Source organism: Peromyscus eremicus, chromosome 9, assembly GCF_949786415.1.
Source record: "Peromyscus eremicus chromosome 9, PerEre_H2_v1, whole genome shotgun sequence".
Taxonomy (NCBI): Eukaryota; Metazoa; Chordata; class Mammalia; order Rodentia; family Cricetidae; genus Peromyscus; species Peromyscus eremicus.
In genome coordinates this window covers 24,730,430-24,747,421 of record NC_081425.1, presented here as the reverse complement: position 1 = coordinate 24,747,421, position 16,992 = coordinate 24,730,430, and the positions used below count along the sequence as shown (strand labels likewise).

General features: G+C 38.9%; 1 protein-coding gene across 2 annotated transcripts in view; it reads right to left on the bottom strand.

Moving 5' to 3' along the window:
• Positions 1 to 16,992, bottom strand: part of Mzt1 (mitotic spindle organizing protein 1) — a 44,572-nt gene that overhangs the window by 25,585 nt on the left and 1,995 nt on the right. Inside the window, exons 2-3 of one of the 2 annotated variants that reach the window (XM_059273272.1) lie at positions 9,745 to 9,890; positions 5,450 to 5,604 (exon numbers count right to left, since the gene is read on the bottom strand). In XM_059273272.1, the coding sequence (XP_059129255.1) occupies positions 5,584 to 5,604; positions 9,745 to 9,890 (167 nt within the window). In that variant the 3' untranslated portion in view covers positions 5,450 to 5,583. Of the gene's footprint in view, positions 1 to 5,449; positions 5,605 to 9,744; positions 9,891 to 16,992 lie in introns of those variants that run through there. The other variant, XM_059273273.1, reaches the window with a different exon arrangement.

Sequence of the window (16,992 nt, the reverse complement as noted above, 5' to 3'; positions counted from 1 at the left end):
CTTATAGTGCTCTCTCTCCCTGGCTGCCCTCCTCCCGCACAACGTTCCATCAGTGGACTTCCAAGGAAGCTTTCATTTAGCAGCTGTTTGCTCCTCTTTTACACGATGGTTCTCCGTGTTCAACAAGAACAAAGATCACTGATATTCCCGTCGGGTCCATCAGAGGCAACTGAGAACAATGGCTCTTTTTATGTGGAAAAGAGACTTAAAATTTATTCATAATCGTTATTTTTTCTCTCAACACATTCTCCTCCCCACGGGCCCCTTTCTCTAATTAGCTATGCAAGCCTCGACACTAAAACCTGGCTACATATTAATCTCCCGTTTTTATTAGTACGGTGTCTTGATCTTCACTGTGCAAACACAGCATATGCTTGTATTTAAATACATTTTATTTCTGAAAAAGATCCTGTAAAACTGGAACTCCTGAAAACAGGTCTGACAGCATAGAGGAAAATGTGCACTGGATATGCCACCAAATCACTTGGCCACCCCTGAAACTGAGTGGCTATAATAGTTCCAGTCACATAAGACCTAGAATTTCCCACTTAGTTCCTATAATGTGCCAGGTGTCATGCTATGGATTTAGCATCCACTTATTGTCTCCTTTTAACTGTCCTAACACTGTGAGCTGTATGTTACCTTCATCCTACAGATTTAGAAAGAATACCCAGAATCCAGTTTCTGTGGCCCTAAAACCAGACCTGTCTAAATGAGACTGTCCTTCTGGCTATAAACACGTAGAAGGGGCACCAAAGATGGCATCATGGGAATGCTGCATTTAAAATGTAAAAAAAATCCCATAATGAAGTAACTTTCTGTGCAATCCTCTTTTCAATCTTTTGATAGTATCAAAGCACAATTTGGTTCTGTATTGCTCATGTTTTTGTGCGTGTGTGTGCACATGCATCTGGGGGCACTTGCCTGTGCATGTTTATTTGGAGCCAGAAGACATCATATATCTTCTTCTATTGTACTTTATGAGGCATGGTCTCTCACTGAACCTGAGGATTGCCCTAGACTGGCTGGCCAGCAAGCTCCCAACCCTGGTCCTGCCCCATCTCCACCCTTTAGCAATGGGATTACAGGTGTGTATCATCAACCTGGCTTTCCCATGAGTGCTAGGGATCTGAGCTGTGAATCTCTACTTTTCAAAATGTCCTATCATCTCTTCAGAAACAAGTTAGTTACCACTGCTGCTCTTATTTTTCCTGGAGATAAATCAGACCTTTTGGTTAACAAATGCAGATTAGAATTAAAGAAATCTGAAAATGGCCCATTCCAGTCATTTAGCTGTTTCTTGCTGAATGGTATGACACTCAAGTAGGTGTTACTTTAGACTAGTTTGACTGGGTATTTAGATTAAGTCAGATTAATTTAAATATTAAATTTTATGTACTTATATTACTTGGATACCCCAATGTATCATGTTCAGCAAATTCAAGTGTAAGCCATAACTGTGACAATAAAAGGCCATTTGCTGGTGGTAGAGTAGGAAGGCAGGCCTCTAAAATATTTAACAGGTGAAAGTTATCCAGTATTACTTTCTGAAAGTATAATTACTAGAAAAACCTCTGTAAAGGCTTTCTGATGTAACCCTGCATAGTACACCCGATATACTGCTTTCGGTGGTTATACATGATAACGTGGACTGCTTTCAACACCTGCATTTCTACACTTCCATTTACAAGATACCTCAATACCCACTCTGTTCTAATGGCCATTGTCTTTTAACAGACTGAGGCTGCCACTTGAGGCTGTGAATTGCACAATTTGTTTGTTTTTATTTGTTACCAGAGGTCAATTCACACCTACACTTCCGGCACACAAATGTTTCAGGCTGTTCCTCCGCTCCCTTTTTTTGAGGTCAGGCAGTGATGGAACCTAGTGCCTGACACAGAAGTTCCCAATGCCCCCTTCTAAAGTTTGGGAAAGGACCTTGCTAAAGTGCCCAGGCAGGCTGGAACTTGCCATCCTTCTGCTTCAGTCTCCCAAGTGGCAGGATACGGCACAGCTTGTCTCTTTATCTTAATTAAAAGACAGTAGTTGTGATCTTCTGAGATGCTACAGAAATGCATGAGCCCATCATCATCGGTAGCAGGCTCATTATGGCTGCCTAAGAGAGGTAAGCATCTCTGTTACGGTGACCGTGTCCTTCCAGAGCATTAACTACAGCTATGGACACCTGATCCCCAGTGAGTGCACTAAGGTCTGTGGGCGCTCCAGCCAGCTTATCTGGCTTCCCATTTTGGCTCTTCTGTATTTTAAGCTACACCTCGTCTCTTGAGTTATCTGGCACAGGCTGAAGGGGCTACCTCTCGCAGTTGCTGGAAGGCTAAAAATTAAACTAGATGTGTTGTAACACAAGGCTTTGCCTTGTAAGTAGCAATTTCTCTGTACATTAGTTAAAAAATTCCAACCATATGGTGGATGGATGCAGTTTTAGACGCCCAGTTTATCTATTCAGTCTCACATGTATTTACTGAGCATTTACTGTGTGTTAGGCATTGCTCAAAATATGAGAGCTACATTAGTGAACAAAATCAAGAAAACCCCTGCCCTTGTATGACTTTTTCAGACCGAAGTGGGCGGGAACTAGGTCACTGAACTCTGTACTTGGAAATGGCCATAAATGCTGTACAATGGAAAAGACACAGCTGAGGGCTCGCTGGAGGGTCAGCAAGGATGAAGCCTGATACGTATGCTTTGCTTAAAAAAAAAAAAAAATTAAAGGGCATTTGATTTCCATTGGTTTCCTACATTTAGAAACCCAGTCAATTAGTGCATCTCTCCCTAACTTTCCACTAAACTCCCTGTCTTTCTGTAATGTTTCTGGGATCTACCCTGATTTGACCACTAAGGATGATGTTGCTATCTTAACACCCTGGTCTCTAGTCTCTCCTTACTTTAATCTATCCTTCCATTTGTGGTGTGTGTGCCTCAGAGTGCATACAGCAAGAGGCTGCACAAATACGTGCATACCATGTTCACAGCATCATTCACAACAGCCCCAGTGCCCGGTGAATGAACAAGGAAAACACAGCATAGACATCAGTTACAATGGATATTGAGACTTAATGGGCAGCTATTATGTGATTCAACTTATAGGAAATGCCTAGAATTAAGTTCATGGACAGAATGCAGAAAATGGTTTGGCAGGGTTAGTGGAAGGGATAGGGGACCACTAATTAGCATGTCGTTTCAGTCTGAAAGGATGACAAAGTTCTAAAGATGGTGAGAGTTACAAAACAATGGCAGGTTCTTCATGTCACTAAGCTGCTCAATTTTAATCACTAAACCCCATGAATTTTACATTATCTTTCACTACACTAAAGAATGGTCAATGAGACAAGAAATCACGTTCTTAATTATATGTTTGAAACATATTTGATTCAGTTACTGGGAAATGTTCACATATATTTGGACAATGTACAAATAATTTTTATGACAATCTCCACATAAAGATTATCTTATTTGAAGCATAGGAAAAAAACATAATATTACATTTATTTGAATTGTCAATTTAGTTTTAAAACCAAGCCAATACTAATATGATTATCTCCTCTCACTATCAGGAAAAATTAATTCCACTCCAACCCAAAGCTTAATTTAATATGTAATTATAAAATGTAAATATATATAACCTATCTTAAAATTTTTATACATAGTAAATGTCTTAATATTTATTGACTACCTTCAGAAACAGAACTGGACTCACAGAAGCATATGTTATATCAAAAGGACATGCCAATAATACCGAAATCATTTTATTTTTGTCACCGACAACATGCAAGATACTGCCATTGTATCATTGGTTTCTTTATTTCTTATGAGCTCATTAAAAATATGCTTACATTTAAAAACAAAACACAATATGTTCTCTATAAATATAATCCTTTCTCAATATATTTTCCTACTTTGTTTCACATATAAATAACCTAATCTACAAAACCATAAATAAAACTATCAACTCTATGGTCTAGAAGTCAATACAAGTTGTAGAGTCTGAGAAAGTATTTTTTGATTTTATAAATAACATGCAATATGTGCATCAGCAATCACACAATTCTTACAAGTTCTTACTATCTCCCAACTTGGGAGAGTTGCCAATAGTAGACCTTTCAATTTACTTAGTAAAGATGTCATGCATTTAAAAAGTCAAAATAGCCACAAGCCCACATTTTGTCTGTGAAGACTGGGTCTCTCGATGTTGTCTATACAGCCCGCGGTGGCCTGCGGTGAACAATTCCTCTGCCCCAGTTTTCTGGTTGCAGAGAATACTCGTCAACGGTTGAGATGAGTTTAAGGGCAGCAGAGAGGGTAGCTGCTTAATTACTAAATCTCTTAGAAACCACTTCCACTTGTCTGAACTACAAAAAAGGCTACAGAAAAATGAACGCTTGTACATCATGTAAATGTCAGAGAAAATGAAAATTTAAGAAGTAAAAATTCAGATTAAATCCATATTAAGACTGTGAAAATATTCCACTGAGATTCTGTTACAGGAACAGAACTAATACCATCATAAATTTTTTTAAATTTATTTTTGAACCATCATTTTCACGAGTTTAAGCTTTAATGGTAAAAATAATGACACACAATTTTTTTCTGCAACATCACACATAAAATTACTAGTACACATTTCATTAGTTTTTTTTAACAAGTGGAAATCCTACTTCAGAAAACATTATGAATCAATTTGTTGAAATACACCACCTATGTACTGATTAAACAGCCACTCAGGATTAAAGAGTTAGCATTCCTATTATTTTTAGGCAATAAAATTAAAAAGGAACTTTGCGTGTTTGCTGTTTTCACTTTATACATTATTATGTGGGCCTTTATTTGGGTATAAAATTTAGAAAGAAAAGCATTCTCAGCTACTCTCATTAGGTTTAAATGGTTCAAAACTACAAATAATGCTAAGCCAAGTCCTGGCATTATTTTTAAAATCTTAAGTTTCTAAAAGTTCTAAGTTTTAGTCAATACTTTTAACTGCCAAAAGACTACTTAAAAAACTAAATATTTTGTTAAAGATATGATTAGAAGATATGCCTTTGATTATTTTTTAAAAAACAAGATGTGAAACACAAAAAAAGGCAAAATTCACAAATGGCAGCTGAAATCCCATCAACTTTCAGCCTAGTGGAACATATAGCCAGTTATTATGCATAAACAATTCAAAATTAAGGTTTCTAATGGAAATGTCAACAAGTCATAACTACTATTCATCCCCTCTGATGTGTTCCACTAACTTCAACCAGGCACAACAGCTGTGTACATCTGAGAGATACTGTTTAGAAAATTACAGCTAGCAGAGCTATAAAAAAGGAATACATAAATAAGAGCACAGCAATGCCATGGAATTGGGGCCATTAACAAGATGGCTGTGATGTAAACATGCCTGCTAGGTCTCCCTTAAACCACTTCCCACTAACTCACACAGCCATGGTTTTAAAATTCTTTTAAAAAGAAAACATTTTCTACGCAGCAAGCAGTAATATCATTGTACATCTTGACTACAATGCAATCTTCAAATTTTCTTTCAGAGCTTGGCATATGTGTTCAGGACTTTCCCGGAAGTCAGCTTGTATTTTCAGCAGCCTAGAACGAGAGAGCAAGATTTGTGATTTCAGAAGCCATGATGAAGACAGTGGAGGTAAATCTGTCAGTTTTCAACTATATTGAACAAACAGCTAGCTATTCTCCACATAACTGAATTACTCTTATTGGGAAAACACTGGGATTTTTCTGTTGTATCAACAAGATTATCTTTGGCGGGGTGGGGTGGGTGGGGTGGGGTGGTGGCACGCACGCCTTTAATCCCAGCACTCAGGAGGCTGAGGCAGGCGGTCTCTGTGAGTTCGAGGCCAGCCTGGTCTACAGAGCGAGATCCAGGACAGCCAGGACTGTTATAAAGAGAAAACTTGTGTCAGAAAACCAAAAGAAAATCTTTTAAATTTACTGCTAGACTACAAACAGAAAAAGAGCATGTAAAAACGTACTACTTAAGAGTACTTCTTTTCCAAAATCTTCATTCGTTTGTTTTATTGTAGCACAAAGACAGAATTAAAAATGAGGAAGACTTATTAAGCTACAAAGAAGGCAGAACACCAGCAATAGAACAGTGAACATGTTTTCAACCTCTCTCTCTCCATTTTTTTTGCTAAAAGGCATTATTTGTGGTATTATTTACTTAAAAAAATAAAAAATCATTTTACTGTAATGAACTCAGAAAACAAAACAAAACAAAAAAAACAAAATCACACTTGAACTCCTAGTCCCAAACTCCATACATCTCAATGATACAGTTAGAATGTCCTTTCATTTAGGGTTTTATACATCACTACCAATTACATTTTTATGTCCTTATATACGCACACACATGCACGCACAGACAGATGGGGGATGGGAAGAAAATAGCATGACAGTTAAAACTAGAAAAACAATTAGCTTTTCATCTTTCATGATTCATCTGTAACTGTGCCTGCATGCATTTTTGTCCTTCCTCACCACCTAGTGTTACCCTTTCTTGGTCTCCTTTCTAAAGTATGCCGTTACTTACAGCTGTTACACATGTACGTATTATAAGCTAGGCTCTGCATTATGAGGGAGGATGCTCAGGTTTTTCTTTCTAGGAGTGGGTAACCTCACCTCCCAGGTGTGTCTTCTGATCATTCACAAAACCCGATCTGATATGTATTTCTAGAAGGAACCGAACAGTTAAGCATCTACCAGTAACCCAACACTTGGGAGGCTAAGCCAGAAAGAGCTGGAGCTGAAGGTCAGCTTGAGCTCCATGGGGAGGAAAAAACAAGCAAAGACTTAATATCATTTCTTAATGCCAATATGAAAATGATGGACTTTGTTTGTTTGCTTTTCGAGACAGGGTTTCTCTGTGTAGTCCTGGCTATCCTGGAACTCACTCTATAGTCCAAGCTAGCCTTGAACTCACAGAGATCCGCCTGCCTCTGCCTTGAATGCTGAGATTAAAGGCATACACCACCACCACCCAGCCCTGAAAATGATGACTTTAATCTTAGAAAAATACATGATATACTTCTATTTGTACTTACTAATTAAAATTTCCTTTTTAGCTATTTCAAGAAAATATGGTAAAATGTTGGCAAAAATATAAATAATGCAATAATATAAAAGTTCTTTTTCCTTACAGGCATTGTTTTCCTCAGAATGACCAGTGCACAAACATAGTGTGAGCTAGCTTTCCTCTCCTCAGGACTTAGCACACAAAAGAGTTAGAACAGAGTTCAAAATGTTTGGCCGGGTGTGGTGGCACTCTGGAAAGCAGAGGCAGGATGATGTCCATGAGTTCGGGGCCAGCCACAGATACAAAATGAGACTGTCTCAAAAAAAGAGAACATTAAAAAAATCTGGATTCCATAGTCTTTGTCAGACAGTGCAAATGAAAAGTGCAGGCCAACTACTTCACTCTTGGTAACTGGGCTTCGTTACGAGCTTCGGTCTCCTTGGCAGCAGGTCACCAACAGTAGGAGCAGTGCCTGTCCTGCATGACTGGAGGAAGTCACGCCAGTGTAGCTGGAGTCTCCGGTCTACTCTACACAAGGCAAGTATTCACATAACTATCACCTATTCCTACTTTCCAGTTCCTTTTCATCCTGCTGTGAAAGCTAAAGCTGAGGTTTTAAAAAGATGACAAAGAAGGTAAATGAACTGAAAAGAAGCTGGGCAAAACCCTGTGTAATGCACTCAGAAGTGCAAATAAAAAAAGAGGACCTATACGCATCCCTCAATGAGAAATGGCTGGAACTGAGGCTCCCAGTAACTAACACTGACAACCGTGAAGCAAGGGAAACTCACATGCTGTGGTGAAATAAAAATGAAGACAGCTACTCTGGGAAAGCTTGGTGCTGTAATCATCTAGGAAGTTGATAACACACACACCCTACAGCCCACTCATTTTGTGTCTAGGTCTATATCCAAACCAACTGCACATATGGAAGCAGGAAGAGACCTGGGCTACAATGTTCAAGTAGCATTTTTTACAAGTCTTACATTGAAAACAACTAAATAGGGTAAATGTAATATATTTGTAGAAGGAAACTTATTTGTAAGAAAAGAAGCACATTACAGTGACATTCACCATAAGTGAACATCACAGACACGACAGTAAATGAAAGAACCCAGTAGAAACAGTCTAAGACTCCACTGAAATGAAGCTTACAACGTTGACCAAGTTATAGTAGCCTTTTCTAGTTCAGTTAGTGAGACTGGTGGATGTCTACTATAGAACTCAGGAGACTGGAGGGGAAAGCGGGAGGAAGAGAAGAGTGACTGTGGAGGGAACCGGTTTTTCTGAGGTGCTGGTAGAGATCATCATATGGGTATTTAACCCTCTCTGTGGGTACGGTCAACACCAGGTGTCTTCCACAATCACTTTGCACCTTAGCTTTTGAGAGCGGGTCTTTCGGTGAACCTGAAGTTGATTGATTTGTCCACAACTGGGCAGCAAGCCCCAGGGAACCTCCATCTCCATCTCCCTAGCTCTAGGAATACAGCAGGCATTCCTGAACCCAGCGGGATCAAATTCCTGTTTGTGCGTGTGCATGGGAAGCACCTCACTGAGGTGCCATCTTCCCAGCCCTCTTAGTACTTATAATCAGCATCTACCCTGTAAATATGTTCACCTTTCTGTGTTAGGTTTCAAAATCAAAGAGTAATAAAATAAAAAACGCTGGGTTGCTTTGAAAAACAACAATCTGGAAAACGAGCAACTTGCATTGCATACTTTATATAGTGCCATTATCTCAGAAAAAAAAAAAAAGAAGCTGCCATGTTGCTGTTGGACAAGTTTAACTGTAATTGCCTGAAGTTTCAATACTCGTGGTTAGTGGGATGCCTGACCATCACACAGCCTTCTCTCCTGCTGTCTTCACATGTGTTGTTTCTGTTTATTCTGTTTATTCAAATATCTAATATGGACACCAACTGCTGGATTAGAAGCCACCCTAATTCAGGATGAACTCATTGTAATCTGTGACACACACACAGATACTATTTTCAAATATAGTTAGATTCAATGGTATGAAGGATTAGGACGAAGTTTTTGGCAGGAGACACAATTCTACCCAACTCAGAAAAATTCTAAAAATAGTGAGATTCCTAAGAAAAGGTAACATGGTTTGTCAGAATTTCTGTGGTCTGAACTTAGCTTCTGGCCTTGAGACTTTCTCCTGATGGTGTCAAAAGTAAGCTATCTGATTTAGCTAGATCATTCACAGAGCTTCTTGGTCATTTCTAGCTGCCAGGTTGACCAACTCTGCAACTATCCAGGCCCAGAACCAGGGTTATGTGTTGGCCCACCCCAAAATCCACCCCATCTGTGATCTGCTGGAACACAGGGATGGGGGTGGCCTGCAGACCCAGGGCAGCAACAGGATGTCCAGGAAGAGGTCCAGTGAGAGCCCAGACCAATGATTTCTTTGCAATGAATGCCTACATGTAAAGATGTACAGATAAAGGGGTTTTCTATGTGACTCACTGTGTCACAATGCAGCTTCCATGATGAGATTTTCCCTTCTTTTTTCTCTTAATTTTTATTTTGGTTTATTGTAGGAGATGGTTGTTGCAGGGGCAGAGGGCAGATGTGAGGACGGGAGATGCATGGGATTGGGATACATGATGTGAAAGACACAAGAGTAAGTAAAAAGAACGTTAAGAAAGAAAAACAAAAACAAAAACAGAAACCTAATATGCGAATCTAACCTTCAGTGCTTCAGTACCCTTGCGAAGCTCCTTAATAACAGACGATAAAGCTTCCGGGTTGATTCCTTGTTCACAAAGTCGTACACAAATAGACAGCGTTTCCATATCTAAACCGGTATTCAAAATTCTTGAAATCTCAAGTAGGACTGAAAAAGATACAGACACAATTTTTAAAAAGCATGTTTTAACACTTAAAACAAACAAACAAACAAACAAACTGCACATAGCACTGTAGATGAAATTCTAAACGGTCTTAGTAAATAAGAAACACAGAGCCAAATACAGAGTTAAAGCCCATGAGATCAGAGCAATAGCCACGACTCCCCTTAGCTTACCACTCGCTGCCATCACTTCCCCTGAGAGAGAGACCTTCTCCTGTGTCCCGTCTTCTTATTGCCTTTCTGTTCTGCCTTCTCATTGGCTCTAAACCCAACCATATGACTTCCTCGTCACTGCCTGTCTATACAGACCTCCATGTCTCTATGGTTGGTACTGGGATTAAAGGCATGTGTCACCATGTTTGGCTGTGTCCTTGAACACACAGAGACTCTGCCTGCCATGTGATCAGATCAAGGGCATGGGCCACCACCCCGACTTCTGCTTAATGGCTATGACCTCTGATCTCCAGGCAACTTTATTTATTAACATACAAATAAAATCACATTTCAGCACAAATAAAATATCATCATACAGCACTTCTTTTCTCCTTAACGGACTGAACAGGTTTTATTTAGGCATATTTATGTATATACATATACATGCAATAACAATTAGTAAAAAAATAGAGATCATAAATTTGAAGGAGAGCAGGGAGGGAATATGGAAGGGCATGAAAGGAAAAAAGAAATTATAATTTCAAAAGTTAAAAAAAATGAATTAAAGAATTTGTGGGAAAGCACTTTAACATGATATCTATCACTTGAAAATTAATTCATTCACATACTTTTTAAAGAATTTTAATATTCTTTTCTCACATAATATATTCTGATTATGGTTCCCCTCCCTTTACTCCTCCCAGTACCTGCCCACCTCCCCTCCAATCTGAATCCCACTCCCTTTTCATTCTCATTAGAAAACAAACAAGCTTCTAAGGGATAATATAATACATATAAACTAACACATCAGGGTTGGACGAAACACACAGAAGGGAAAGAGCACAAGAAAAGGCACAAGCATCAGAGACTCGCTCGTTCACACACTCAGGAATCCCATCAAAAACATAAAATGGAAGCCATGGTATATATACACAGAGGACCCGGTGTAGACCCATGCAGGCCCTGTGCATGCTGCTTCAGTCTCTGTGGGTTCATATGCGCTTTGCTCATGTTGATTTAGAGGGCCTTCCTTGTTTTCTTGCTGTCCTCCATCCCCTCTGGCTCTTAACACTCCTTCTGCCTCTTCTTCAGCAGGGTTCCCTGAGCTTGGAGGGAAGGGATTTGGAGCCATCCCCTTTAGGGCTGAGTGTTCCAAGGTCTTTCACTCTCTGTGTAATGGCTGGCTGTGGGTGTCTCTATTTGTTCCCATCTGCTGCAGGAGGAAACTTCTCTGATGATGGCTGAGCAGGGCATTGATCTATCAAGGAATCAACACTTCAGGATTCAGAAACAAGCATTTGCTTCTCAGCTTATTTTTCCACATTTATTGGTTGATTGACTAATGTGGGTTCCCAAACGCTACAGTGTACAAATAGAGGTCCGAGGGACAACTTACAGAATCAGTTCTCTCCTTCTACTATGTAGGTCCTGGAGATCAAACTCAGGTATCAGGCTTGCTAGCATGGTACCTTTACCTAGTAAACCATCTTAATCTTGCAGCCCAGTGTCTCGGTTTTTGAAAACTTGAAAGTAGTTGCATTTTCATGGAAATGAAACTTCTTAACCTCCAAGCTGTTTTAAGAATTCAGCTGTTCTTACTTCCCCATTGATAGAATACTATGATAACTGTGATATATTTGTATATACTAAATTTTATTTCAAGACAAATTCTAAAAGAATTACTCAGCGACATACACATTTAAAGTTTTAGAACCTTTGATAATAATTTGACAGAGTAATTGCATTTGTTGACTTTATTAATAAAAGCTTGTACACTTTAACTTTACTTTTAAACTTTTATTTTATGTGCATATGTTTGTACATATGAGCGCCACATACTTATCTTATGGCCTTAACTTCATTTTCTACAGCACTGCATTTCATGGTAGTTCATTAAAGCATCTTTTTGACATTAAAAGCAGCAGCACTGAGAACCTACTTTATTTAAGCGCTCTTCCAGGAATTCTTTATAGGATTCCTTATAGGACATACAAGCAACAATTCTTTTGACTTTGTTAAATGGTGGTTGATTCCAACATGTGTTAGACTTCAAGTCAACTGATAACATATTACCTGTTGTATATGCATTATGCTTAGGATAGTATTTCCCATGCAGAGCAGATTTATCATTATTTTCGTCCGGCACTTGAGAGTTGATTTCTCCCTTCCATAAACATTTAAATATTTGACTCCTTGCTGTGGGATAATGCTTTTTGTACACTGGTTTAATAAAACACTGACTGGCCAGTAGCCAGGCAGGAAATACAGGTGGGATAAGCAGACAAGGAGAATTCTGGGAAGAGGAAGGCTGAGTCAGGAGATGCCAGCCTGCCATCCAGGGAGCAGCATGTAATGGCACACAGGTAAAGCCAAGGAACACGTGGCAACATATAGATGAAAAGAAATGGGCTGAGTTTAAGTGTAAGACCTACTCAGTGGTGGCATGGGCTAATGGCCAAGCAGTTTTAATTAATATAAGCCTCTGTGTGTTTACTTGGGTCTGAGTGGCTGTGGACCAGGCGGGACACAGGAAAACTTCCAGTTACAATTCCTGGAGTTGTAGTTAGAAAAGATCCTTTTCCCAGAAATAAGCCAGTTGCCACAATGTAATTTGTTGAATGGCATGTCCTTTTGTCATTATACTGCAATTGCTGCCTTTACCACATAACAAGTTCTCAGATCTCTACAACTGGTTGTGTCCTACCCCTATCATTAATTACTAATTTTATATTGCACACAGTAGGTTAAATATTCTTTTGCCACTTTCATGTAAGAAAAAGCCTTTTTATTCTCAGGGTGAAGTCAAGTATTTTCATCAATTTCCAAAACAAATTTATTGGGCTTTCTGCTTGAACTGCATGAAGTCACGGATTATTTTGGGAAAAATGGACAAGTTAACAATACTTAGTCATGTGCTGGAGAGATGGCTCAGAGGTTAAGATGGCTACTCTTCCAGGGGTCCTGAATTCAATTCCCAGCAACCACATGGTGGGTCACAACCATCTATAATGGGATTTAATGCCCTCTTCTGGCATAAAGGCATACATGCAGATAGAGCACTTGTATATATAAAATAAATAAACAATACTTAGTCACTAATTTAATTCAGTTTTAAGTACTGAAAACTGTCACAGTATTCATGCTAACATGAAACTTTTCACACTATTATTTATTTTCATGTCTCATAGTTCAATGTGGATCTTAAAAGTATACTTTCCATGTCAGTATTAAAGTTTTTGAAGCCAGGCGGTGGTGGCACACACCTTTAATCTCAGCACTCGGGAGGCAGAGGCAGGCGGATCTCTGTGAGTTCGAGGCCAGCCTGGTCTACAAAGTGAGTTCCAGGAAAGGTGCAAAGCTATACAGAGAAACCCTGACTTGAAAAATAAAAAAAAATAAAAAAAAAATAAAGTTTTTGAATATGGAGTACAGTTCTGAATCTCCAGTTTAAATTCTAATGCCTATAGGGTTTTTTCTTTCTTTCTGCTAATGGTTTGAATTTTTCTCATCATAACTCATATTTTCTTGTTTTATATACCCAGTAGTAGCCAGATATTGTAAAATTTACCTTGTTGGTACTGGACATATTTATCTTCCTATAAATATTCTTGAGTTTATAGTAAATATAGTTACCTGGAAACCGATCCTTTCAGGTCTGAATCTTCAGATCAGTTGTAGTGAACAGCTGATTATGCTAAGGTAAGTCCCTTTCAAGTACTCCATGACTGTTTCACAAATTGTGTTTTCCATTTTGGCTTATAGGATGGCACTGTCCTTAGCTCTGTGGGAGCATCGTGTTGTGGTCCTCTAATATTTTGGGTGTTTTGTTCCCAGTTTTCTGGGAGTGAATGTGTTATCTAGTCAATGCTCTTTGATCTATGCTACTGACCTCCAGAATTCCCTCTGCAGCTCTCTCAAGTATCCTTTCTTTCTCCCTTTCAGTTTGTGTTAACTCTTCCTGCATTGCTCTCCTCCATCTTCCAAGCTCCTTAGCTCAACCCAATTGTCCACCGGGTCCCCCCTGGTATATCTGTGCAATGAGGCCTGTGAAGACAATGACTTGGGGTGGCAGAACTATCATTTCATGTATTTCCTGTCTCTTAATCACAATCTTAGCCAGGCAGTGGTGGCATATGCCTTTAATCCCAGCACTTGGGAGGCAGAGCCAGTTGTTCGAGGCCAGCCTGGTCTACAGAGCGAGATCCAGGACAGGGACCAAAACAACAGAGAAACCCTATCTCAAAAAAAAAAAAAAAAAAAAAAAAAAAAAAAAAAATCACAATCTTCAGATGACTAATATTCAGTCTCTTGCAAATCTTTGTATGTTTTACATAGGTTTTTGTTTTGTCTAAGTAGGAATGTATGCTTAGCATGTTACTCCATTTTGGCAAGAAGTACTCATTTTCATTTTTTCAGGGTTGATAGTTCAATTTCTAATATTTTGCTCTTTTACTAATGTTACCTGATGATTTCAGCAATTGTACTTTGACTTTAATTTCTCCACAATCATTTGTTCTTGTTTTCTAACTGAATGCTTATTTATAATGATTTCCTATTTTTGTCTATTGTTCCTGCCTTCACATAATTTAGGTTCTATTTTCCAGTGTTCTTTTTTATTGGAGATTGCTCTGTGACTTCTGAAGCATAGCAAACAGTGAAGGAGAGTGGTCAGGAGTGTACTCTCTGGAGCCAGACCACCTGAGTTCAAATTCTAGTTCTATTACTATAATGAGTTAATCTCATCTTGCTTTTACTTTACCATTCTATAAACAACAGGCACCAGTACTTATTTTATAGGGTTAGTATAAGGATTAAGGCTACATTTAGAATGGTGCCTAACACATAGTAGGACTCAATAAGAGCTTAGCGATTACCTATTATGGCTTTCTCTCTTTTCATCTACCCAAGGTACTTTTTGACTTTTGGATGAGAATTCATCTCCTATGGAAAGCTCGTCCTGCTCACAAGTTCTTTGATACTCCTCTTACCCTGGACTCAAGCTCTCTGGACAAAGCTTTATAGAAGCTTCTTGGCTCAAGATTCAGAGAACACACGGATAATGCTTCTCCATCTCCGCGATGGCAGATGACGCATTTCTGCCTGGCTCTATCCTCAAAACTCTGCTGTGGTTCCCTTCTGCTGTCTTATGAGGTAAAATCTTTGTTTTTCATCAATGAAGACTTCCTTTTCTTGTTTTTGAGTATGATTGTATTTAATAATTATACTTCAACATTACTTCCTAATTTTTTTATCCCTAAGCATATGGAATTTCTTTACTTTAACTCTGATTGTTTTCAGAATAGTCTACTTAACCCTTGGAGATTCCAAGGTTACTTTTGATACATTGAGATAAGGAGACATATAAATCCAGTAAGGCCCTATTAAAGAATTCAGAAGTTAGCTGGGCGGGTAGTGCACGCCTTTAATCCAGCACTCAGGAGGCAGACGCAGGCGGATCTCTGTGAGTTCGAGGCCAGCCTGTTTGAGTTCCAGGACAGCCAGGACTGTTAATATAGAGAAACCTTGTCTCAGAAAACAAACTAATGAACAAAAATTCCTCACAAGTTTGAGAAGCTATTGGCAGATATAAAATTGGAGCTTGTATTTGAGAGATTTTGGTATCTGGTCAACTTGGTCTCCCCACCCTGCTCCCTTATGCACAATGTGCTCTTTTCCTAGGAGATAATGCAGCGAGAAGGCACTCTTGCCAGGCTAGCTAGCGTCCAGAACTACAAACATTAAATCCCTGTTCTCTAGATCACGCAGACTCAGGTAATCTGTTATGGCAAGATAAAACAAAGACTGGTTCCCGCTCCATGTAAAGTAAGAGAACAGTACTACAAGGTACTCAACTGATTTTGAAAACAGTATTTCAGAAAGACTTGCCTGAAGAAGTAACAACCTGAGACTTCAAGTGTGAGAAGAACATGAGGCAGGAGGAGGTGTGATGGTCCTAGACTGGAAGGAACTTTATCAATTCACTGATGCTAACAGCCAGTGTCAAGGCAATGTTAGGAAGGGACAAACAAGCAGAAAACAGGAGACATGTAAACCCAGTAAGGCCCTACTAAAGAATTCAGAAGTTTGAGATGCTATTGGTAGATACAAAATAGGAATTTGTATTTGAGTTTTTAAATATGGGTTTGATTTTTGAATAGGTCATGTATGATATGGAACCAATCTATATTGCTGTAATTTTGGTAAAAGACTGGTAAATGGGATAGCTTGAAAAAAAATGACTAGTCAAGTTGTCAAACATCAAATTAGTGATGAATATTAATGCCTTTGTGAATGAAGAGTAGGAGGCAGGAGAGACACAAGAAAATCAGGGTGACCCCAGGATTCCTTCTCAAAATGGGCAACAAGACAGATGGCATCGGTGTCATGACTAGTTTGATGGCGCCCAACACCTTTCTTTAGTAAGCTTTTGGAAGCTTACTACCTGATATATAAAGTTGCTTCTCCACTGAGCCTCTGGAGAGAAAGATTACCAAAATTATAATTACCAGTAGTAAAATGAAAATGTAAGGAATTATACTGAAAAAGGAGGAAGGGGTAGTTGAAGGGTCCGGCGATTTTAAGAGGAAATGTTGGAAGTGAATGCTGAGCATGTAACAGGGATGTATTTTATCCCACAGCTCTTACACTATGTCAGGATTGGGGTAAATCAGGTTCCTTTCAGAGTGTGCAGACAAACTACAAAGCCCACTTGCATAATCTAGCTTTAACAAAGTCTACTCAATTAACGATTGTAATGAAAACTTCACAGGTTGAGTCCTGCTACCTTGGCAAACCGGACATCAAAAGCTTAAATCATTGTTAGGTAACAGAAAGGAGGGAGAAGATAAGGAGAAATAGATAGATTAGATCTTGAAGAAAAAGGCTCCAAAATGCTTGAAAATTTCATGTTGACTCTCATACATTGATTTAAATG